The sequence below is a fragment of the Capsicum annuum genome, chromosome 9 (assembly GCF_002878395.1).
Source record: "Capsicum annuum cultivar UCD-10X-F1 chromosome 9, UCD10Xv1.1, whole genome shotgun sequence".
NCBI lineage: Eukaryota > Viridiplantae > Streptophyta > Magnoliopsida > Solanales > Solanaceae > Capsicum > Capsicum annuum.
The window spans coordinates 208,938,788-208,947,977 of NC_061119.1; the positions used below are offsets into that span (position 1 = coordinate 208,938,788).

At 33.1% G+C, this 9,190-nt stretch overlaps 1 protein-coding gene across 1 annotated transcript; it reads left to right on the forward strand.

The window, feature by feature from the left end:
• The first annotated feature begins 975 nt into the window (after positions 1–975).
• On the forward strand, positions 976–1,865 carry LOC124887189. The gene is made up of 2 exons (XM_047396379.1): positions 976–1,134; positions 1,689–1,865. The coding sequence occupies exons 1-2, from the start codon at positions 976–978 to the stop codon at positions 1,863–1,865; spliced, it is 336 nt and encodes a 111-aa protein (XP_047252335.1).
• The last annotated feature ends 7,325 nt before the right edge of the window (positions 1,866–9,190 follow it).

Consider the following 9,190-nt stretch of genomic DNA (forward strand, 5'->3'; position numbering starts at 1 on the left):
AGTGTGTCTTTATTGTATATATATGTTGAGAAGTGTGTGTTTGTTATCACTTCATAAGACTATTGGAGAATGTGGTACTTCATTGACAATGATATATATACAAAAGCTACTATATATACAGATCAATCCTTAAACTAGTTGAGGTTGGGTATTGGAACCCTTAAAGGTCCATAGAACATAGCTGGAAGTTTATTTACCCTCCGCTTAGGCACTGAAATCTGTCGATGAGCTAGCAACTTGAAATATACAAAATCACCATCAGAAAAACTGTGTGTTGTGAAGTTGTGTTACTGCAATCTTCTTCCTTGTTAATAAGATCGCGAGCTAGCAACTGTTAATCCACGGACTCCAGGATCATTTCAAGAAGTAATGCTGTTATTATATTAGGGTCGCGTACTTGATGTATGGCCTAATCTTTCACCATGTTGATGAGGATCGAATCCCCCCAGTGTAATGTTTCCAACTCTTAAACAATATTAAAAATTATAAAAATGGAGTTTTGATAAAGAATTGCATATTGCATATGAACAAAGGGTGGTGAGACCAGTAAAACCTTTACTTTAGGCCTTCAAAATTTTGACACGCCTCAAAGATTTTTAATTGTTAAGTTTATGATTTTATTTCTTTTTGACGATATTGAATATAGCTTTAAAAAACGTACAAAATCAATAAATAAATTAAAAAAACTATTATCATTTAATAGAAATATTTTAAAACTGGTGTCGACCTAAAATTAAGTAGGGTGGCTTGACTCCAATAAGTGTGCTGGAGATAGGGGAGAAGGTAGCGGGAACGGGAGTGTGGGAGTGTAGGGAGGACATGGATATTATGTGGAATAGGGCTTCCAGTTGCATCAAGGAGACATCTAGAGAGTTGTTGGGAGTTTTGAGGGGCCGGTCTGGCCAACATTGGGGGGACTGGTGGTGGAATGGAGAAGTTAAGAAGAAGGTGAAGACTAAGGCATATGCTTAGTTGATGGAGAGTAAGGATGAAGAGGGAAAGCGGGTGAACAGGGAGGAGTACAAGTTAGCTAGGAAGGAGGCCAAGTTAGCGGTTACGGCAGCTAAGTCAGCAGCATTTGAAAGCTTGTATGCGGGATTAGAGGAAAGAGGTGGGAAAAAGAGGTTGTATAGGGTTGCTAAGGCTAGGGAGCGGAAGGGTCGTGACCTTGACCAAGTGAAGTGCATTAAGGGGAAGGATGGCAGAGTATTGGTGGAGGACGGTCACATTAAGAGAAGATGACAGGCATATTTTCATAGACTCTTGAATGATGGAGACAAAGACATTGTGTTAGGAGAGTTAGAGCACTCAGAGAAGGGTCGTGATTTCAGTTATTGTAAACGTTTCAAGGTGGAAGAGGTTAGAGAGACTATTCAAAGGATGCGAGGGGGTAGGGCGACAGGATCTGACGACATTCTGATAAATTTTTGGAGGTATACAGGCAAGGCACGTTTAAGGTGTCTGACTGAATTATTTAACGGCATTTTCAAGACTACAAAGATGCCCAAGGCTTGGAGATAGAGTACTATGATTTCTTTATACAATAACAAGAGTGTCATTCAGAGTTGTAACAACTACAGAGGTATCAAGTTATTGAGTCACACTATACAGATTTGGGAGAGGGTGGTCGAGTGGAGGTTGAAGAGGATTGTGTCTATTTCTGAGAATCAGTTTGAATTTATGTCCAGTCGCTCAAGACAGAGGCTATTCACCTTGTGTGGAGATTGTTGGATCAGTATAAGGAGAGGAAAAGTGACTTACACATAGTGTTCATCGACCTGGAGAAGGCATACGACAAAATCCTTGGGGAGGTTCTTTGGAGATGCTTGGAGGTGGGAGGGATCCCGGTGGCGTACATTAAATAGATTAAGGACATGTATGATGGAGCGAAGACTCGAATGAGAACGGTGGGCGGAGATTCAAAGCATTTCCTATCTTGACAGGGTTGCACCAGGGACCAACTCTTAGCCCATTTTTGTTTGCCTTGGTGATGGATGTGTTGACACAGCGTATTCATGGAGAGGTGCCTTGGTGTATACTATTTACTGATGATGTAGTTTTGATTAATGAGACGCGAAGGGGTGTTAATGATAAATTAGAAGTTTAGAGGCAAACCCTGGAGTTTAAAGGGTTCAGGTTGAGGTGGACCAAGACGGAGGACTTGGAATGCAAGTTTAATGACTTGAAGCAGGAGGACGAGGTAGTAATGAAGATGGATTCTCAAGTTATTTGTAAGATGGATAGTTTTAAATATATTGGGTCTATGATTTAGGGGAGTAGTGGGATTGATGAGGATGTATCTCACCGTATTGGGGCAGGATGGATTAAATGGAGGCTAGCCCCGGGAGTTTTTTCTGATAAGAAGGTGCCTCTCAAACTTAAAGGCAAATTCTATAAAGTGGTAGTCCGTCTGGCCATGTTATATGGAGCGGAGTGTTGGTCAATCAAGCACTCCCATATCCAAAATTCAAAGGTGGCGGAGATGAAAATGTTGTGTTAGATGTGTAGACTTACTAGGGGAGATAGGCTTAGGAATGAGACTATTCGGGAGAAGGTGGGAGTGTCTTCGGTGGAGGACAAGATGCGGGAAGTGAGGTTGAGATGGTTTGGGCATGTGACGAGGAGAGACACTGATGCCCCAGTTCGTAGGTGTGAGAGCTTGGCTTTAGATGGTTTTAGATGGGGTAGAGATAGGCCGAAGAAATACTGAAGGAAGATGATTAGATATGACATAGAGCAGTCACAACTTACTGAGGACATGGCTTTTGATAGGAAGATATGGAGGACACGAATTAGGGCAGAGGGCTAGTGCGTGTGGGTGAGTCGTAGCTAGTAATTAGGAGTACTTTGGTGCAGTCGGACTAGCAGTCTTAGGGCTTTGAACATAAGCCAGAGTTTCTAGTTAGGAGGGTTTGAGTGAGGTGTGTGTCTTTGGTTTGTTAGTGTATAGTATTAATTACTTTGTGGGTATTCTATTTCTATTATTTCATCTTGTTTCTTGCTTTATTATGACTTTGTTTACTTCCATTTTGGTACTGAGCCGATGGTCTATCGAAAACAGTCTCTCTATTTCTTTGTTGTTGTTGTATTTTAAAACTTTGAACTGAACTACTCAAATCTATAAAGTAATAAATAATAATTTTACAATAACATCCAAAGTTAATATATTGAAGCACATGGTTAACGTCTTTTTAACTTGAATCAATCATTACTATTATAAATAATAATATTACTATGTGAAATACAATACTATACTAAAAAACAACAATTATGAAAAAAAATCATATTAATTTTTATTATTATGTATATGTATAATTTTAAGGCCATAAATTAAAATTTGGCTTTAAACCACTAATTTTATTGAGACGTCCTTGCATATGCAACATACAAAACTATATGGGCCTAGTGGTCAGTGAAATACGAGCATTGGTGATTCTGTTAAATACGAGTGTAGGCCAAAGCTAACATTAGGTGATTCCGATTTGTGTAAACCTTAATGGAAATAGTCGAGATGAGCATGAACTAGTTAGTAATATGAAGTCGTAGTCATTATTTATTTGTGCTCTTAGGAACAGAAATCAAACACCCTAAATATAAGCAGTTATATCAACAGAGTTACTCGTTACTTGTGTTGACGGGAGATCAAGTGCAAGTTGACACGACCTCCATAATTATAAAAATTGGTTGATCTTTATTGATAGTATATTTTTGAACATATGCATGATTTTAAATGAAAAGGACTTCTTTGGTCTTATTTCATTATGACTCCGTTAGCATAAAAATTCCAGTAGTCATGATCTTTTTTATGTCACCATCAATAAAAGAAAATTATTCATGAATTCCAAGAATTCAATTTTATTATGAAAAATCACTTTTTTTAAAAGACAGAAACACTTCTTTTTTGAAAAATTAGTGGTGGATAACAATTAAATAATATAAGCTACGAGCAATTTCGCAAAAAATTATTACAAATTTATAAGCTATAAGCAACTTAACGATGAATTACTATGAAATTCGCAGCTAATTTTAATTCTTTTTAATAACGGTTAAATGTATAAACTTGGCACGATCTTTCACTTTGGCACCTCAAGTGGATATTGTTCACTTTTGGCACATCAAGTAGCCATAAAGTGTGTCATTTTGGCACCTTTCGACATCTTCACTGATGAGTATATCTCACTCGCTGTCAACGTGGATAAAATGACCAATTGATTTGTGCCAACTCATTTAAATTGCCACATCATTCTTTATATTCACAATTAATTTTTAAAAAATTCTCCACCATCATCCATCCTCCCGACAACCCCCCACCCCAAGTCCTCTTATCTATTTGGCAGCCCCCCTCCCGCACCCCCAAACCCCACGATACAGAAGATAATTACAAGAAACAATGTTGTACATATGGCAATTCTGTCCGCAAAATCAAGGGAATCAATATATTTATAATTTGAACATAAGACAGCTGGGGAAGGCCTAAAGTTTGGTGCTGTAGGAGAATCAAGAATGGTGGATAGGTCGAATAAGGTGGGGTTCTTGTATTTTTCTTTTTCAACTGGGGGTTTATTCAATTTCTTTTACTGGCTTAAAGTTTGAATCTTTCCTAATTGGGGTTTTGCCTGATTTACATAAATTATGTGAGAAAGAATGAAAATTGCACCTTTAAATTAGTGACAAATGAAAAATTCTAAGTGCAAGTCGATGGGGGTGAAACTAAGCCCTTGGACTAAACTTATGGAGGTGATGAATTCGTGGAGTTGTTGTTGTGGAGAAGGAGTATTTGTTAATTGTTGTTAGTGTGTTCGTTAGATTCTTGAAAAATTCAACCTGCATTAATAAAGGTTAAGGTTGTGTGGAGAAGACAATATGAGGGAGAAGACAATAGAAATTTGCAATGATTTTAAGAAAAATTAAAGATGAAAAATTACGAAAATATCCCTAAAAATTTACAAAAATACCCCCAAACGCGCTTAAAAGCGAGTGTAATACACTCTCTTTGTTGATTCAGCAAAAGGTGCTAAAATGACACACTTTATGGCTACTTGAGGTGTCAAAAGTGAACAACGTCCACTTAAGGTGCCAAAGTGAAAGATCGTGCCAAGTTTAGGGGGTCGTCGATGGATTTGGCCTTAATAAAAGAAAATTATTCATGAATTCCAAGAATTCAATTTTATTATGAAAAATCACTTTTTTTAAAAGACAAAAACACTTCTTTTTTGAAAAATTAGCGGTGGATAACAACTAAATAATATAAGCTACGAGCAATTTCGTGAAAAATTATTACAAATTTATAAGCTATAAGCAACTTAACAATGAATTACTATGAAATTTGCAGCTAATTTTATTTCTTTTTATTAACGGCTAAGTGTATAATAGAGTGAGGGAAATTATATAGACGAAATATCCAGCGAATGGTGGACGATGACGGAATGACAATTGGTCGCCGAGCAATGGCGCAACCTCATGTAGTAGTCAGTTGGACATATTTCATCAAAAAAATTATATTATGCATATAGAAAATTATTAAAAATATATTTATCAGAAATTATTTTTTATACATATATGGTGTTCTTATCAAAATTTTTGGACATTTTGTGAGGTGTCTTTTTCTTTTCTCTTTGCTGACATGTCTTTATTTAATTGGTCTGATTTGTTGTATGTGAAGTAAGTGACGTCATACTTGGATTTATTTACACGTTCATTGGACAAACTTTTGTTAGAGCTGGAGGATTTTAATAGGTAATGAACCAAATTTGACGTGTTAAAATGAAAATTGGAATCAATTTTTAAGAGAAATCTTTGTACTTTATTTAGCAAAAATAATTTTACTATCATAAATATCTAAATAATATATAAACTTGACGTTAATTTTATTTTTTTATTCAATATTCAGTATTTATGTTTACATTATGCAAGACTTCTTAAACTGAAAAGTGTTCTCTGCCAGAACTTTTATAAGTGAAATCTAACTTTATTGCAACATGTGTACATAATTTTTATCCGAGTTTAATTTCTGTGCATCCTCAGTGCATAAAATATTTTAGACTATCAATTAACTTGACCTGTTATTGCAGGTTATCCAATTATTTACATAAAAATTAACAAAGAAAAAGTTAGGTAACCTGCAATAGCAAGTCAAGTTTACGTGATAGTGTAAAATATTTTGTACACTCACGATCCACAAAACTTAAATTCTTTTGATCCTTGTCTTTCAACTTTTTCAAAGTATGTTCGGTAATATCTTTGAACTTGTTTTTAATTAATTTTTAAAGATGATTTTTTCAATTGAAAAAACTATTTTCACTTATAAACTTCAGAAAAATAATCAAATAAACACATATATTTAATTCTCGAACACCTTTTTTCAATTTCTATTTTCAATTTTTTTTATTTTTTCAAATTTCAATCAAATCTTTGTCCAAACACATATTTCCTCTATTTGAAAAAGAATGATCAACTTTCTTTTTAAATTTGTTTAAGGAAAATGACTCCTTTTTTTTTTGTAATACTTTAATTTCAACTTTCTACGTAACATGTTTAATACTACAAGATTAAAGGATATTTTGATTTATTTTCTTGATATAAATTTAATTTAAAATCATAAAATTTAAAATCTTCTTTATTTTTTTAAACTCTTATCTAAGTCAAAATAGGTCATTCCAATGAAAGGTGGTCGATGGCCGAACGAGCATTGGTCGCCAAGCAACCACATGTATTACAAGGTGGTCAGTTGGACATACTTCATTCAAAAATTATACTATGCATATAATTTATTCGAAATACATTGATCAAAAATTATTTTTTATAGGTATATATTAAGTTCTGAGTGTCTTTATCAAAATTTTGGGACATGAGGTGTCTTTTTCTTTTCTTCTCTTTGCTGACATGTCTTTATTTAATTGGTCTGATTTGTTATATGTGAAGTAAGTGATGTCACACTTACACGTTCATTGGACACACTTTTGTTGGAATTGGAGGGTTTTAAGAGGTAACGAAGGATTCGTTTGGCAAAGTTTATTAAAAATATTAATGTATATATTAGTTTAATGTATATTATAAGTACCTTATTTGATATATTTTTGAATCTATGTATAACTAATGCAAGCATTCGTTATACACTTTATTGTGTATTGAGGTGTGCATTAATAATACACACCATTTCATATGTTTTAGTAATACAAAAACTCCAATACATGCATTAATTTGTTAAATAATAATTTTACCCCTCTTTTTTGCATCCTTTTTGCTAAGATTTGTAGCTAGCTGTTGCTGCCTCCATTTGAGTGTTTCAGCAGCTGCCAGACATGGTTACTGCAGCAAACGTTATGAACGTCCCTAGCCTTAACCCCCTCGGTGTGTCGATGGCTCGTATCGACTATGCTCCTGGTGGCACCAACCCACCCGACGTCCACCCACGAGCCACCGAGATCATCTACGTGTTACACGGTCAATTGCTTGTTGGTTTCATTAACATAAATATATATTATTTTTAATACATCAAACCAAATACTGTATAAGAAATAATATATGTATAACTAATACCAGCATTAGTAATACTTGGATTAATAATGCAAGCATTAATAATACACCTTATTCAACATTATTTTTATACACTCTACCAAACGACCCCTAAAGAGTTTAAATTTTATGCACGGTCAGTGTATCAGTTTTTGCACCATCATGTAATGTTAGTGATTTTTGATCATAATAATCTATTTTTAAAAATTATAAAAAAAAATATATCAATAATATACCAAAAAAGGGATATTCAAGGCAAGTAGAATCCACCTTGATTCCAACCAAAATTATTTCCACAGCCAAATTATTTTCTTTTTCAAATTTAATAGATTATGAATATTTCTGTATGTTTCATCGATTCAAGTTAGCATCAACGGTTGGGACCTTATAAAAAAATATTTTTTTAAGTAAGCTTCAAAGGTAACAACAAGTTTCTTCTTCTTTGCGGTATGTCATCATATATTTCAAACAAATTCTAGATTCTTTTCTTATTTACTAGCATAACAGATCTAATCATTTATAGTGAGAGCTTATTAGAAGCTAAGCTTCATTAAGCTGTAATTGGTTCAGATACCAATTGTTTGAACGTCATAGGAAAGATGTAGAACAAACACTTTCAGGAAAAGATTGTACCACCAAATTCTATACCTTTTGGCGAATGATAAAGTAGTTAATACAACTTTTGATTTAAGAAACGTGAAGCTTAGATTGTCAAAAAAAATTCCTTTAGATATATTTTCATTAGCATGTAAAATTCACCACATATGGTGTAATTGAGAATTCTATAACAAATTAGTATAATAGAGTTATGGTGGTAGAAGAAATATTAAGAGAGAGAAAAAATAATTATTTTAGATGGAAACAGAGGATTTTAAGGGATGCGAGAGGGAATAGGTAAAATCAGTTCTTTAATTTTATTTTAAAAAAGAAAAAAAATAGAAAAAATAGGCAGATTAAAGTTATCTGATGGTGTAAAAAATTGATACAGTGACGGTGCATAAAATTTAAACTCTGACGTGGTAAAATCAAAATTTGAATCTTACTTTAAGAGACATTTTTTTTTAATTTAGCAAAAATAATTTTACTACCCCAAATATATCTAAACTATTTTCACTTATAAAAATAAAAATAATAATCAAATAAACACATATTTGAACATAATTTTAATTTTTGAACACCTTTTTTCAATTTCTACTTTCAATTTTTTTTTTGTTGGGGGGCGGGGGCATGAATCTCGGTAGCTTGAAGATTAATTATATAAAATCTCGATATTTTGTTTAATTATTGAAAATCTCAATTTTGAATCTACCAAGATACATAATTAGTTTTCGATTTTTCCTTTGTAAAGATATATAATTAGCGCTCAATACATTTTTTTCAATTTTAGTTTTTCCTAAATACATAATATATCCAACGAATATAAATTTTTTTCTTTTGTAAAGATACATAACTAACTCTTGATATATTTTTTCGATTTTAAATGTAATGAGATATATAATTAGTTTTGATACATCCAATAAAGATACATAATTAATTGAGATTTTTGTAATTACTTTATAAGGATGAAAATTCGTATAAATATAATAAATATGTTTATGCTACTTTTCTTTTTTTCTTATTTTTCAAATTTCAACCAAATCTATATCCAAACACATAAGAAATTCATTCACACTTA

Excerpts from the sequence above, each read along its gene's own strand:
- LOC124887189 (XM_047396379.1), top strand. The coding sequence starts at position 976 with ATGGAGAGTAAGGATGAAGAGGGAAAGCGGGTGAACAGGGAGGAGTAC. Across the intron at positions 1,135-1,688 it reads GGAAAAAGAGGTTGTATAGG|TCGCTCAAGACAGAGGCTAT; the intron begins GTTGCTAAGGCT and ends ATTTATGTCCAG.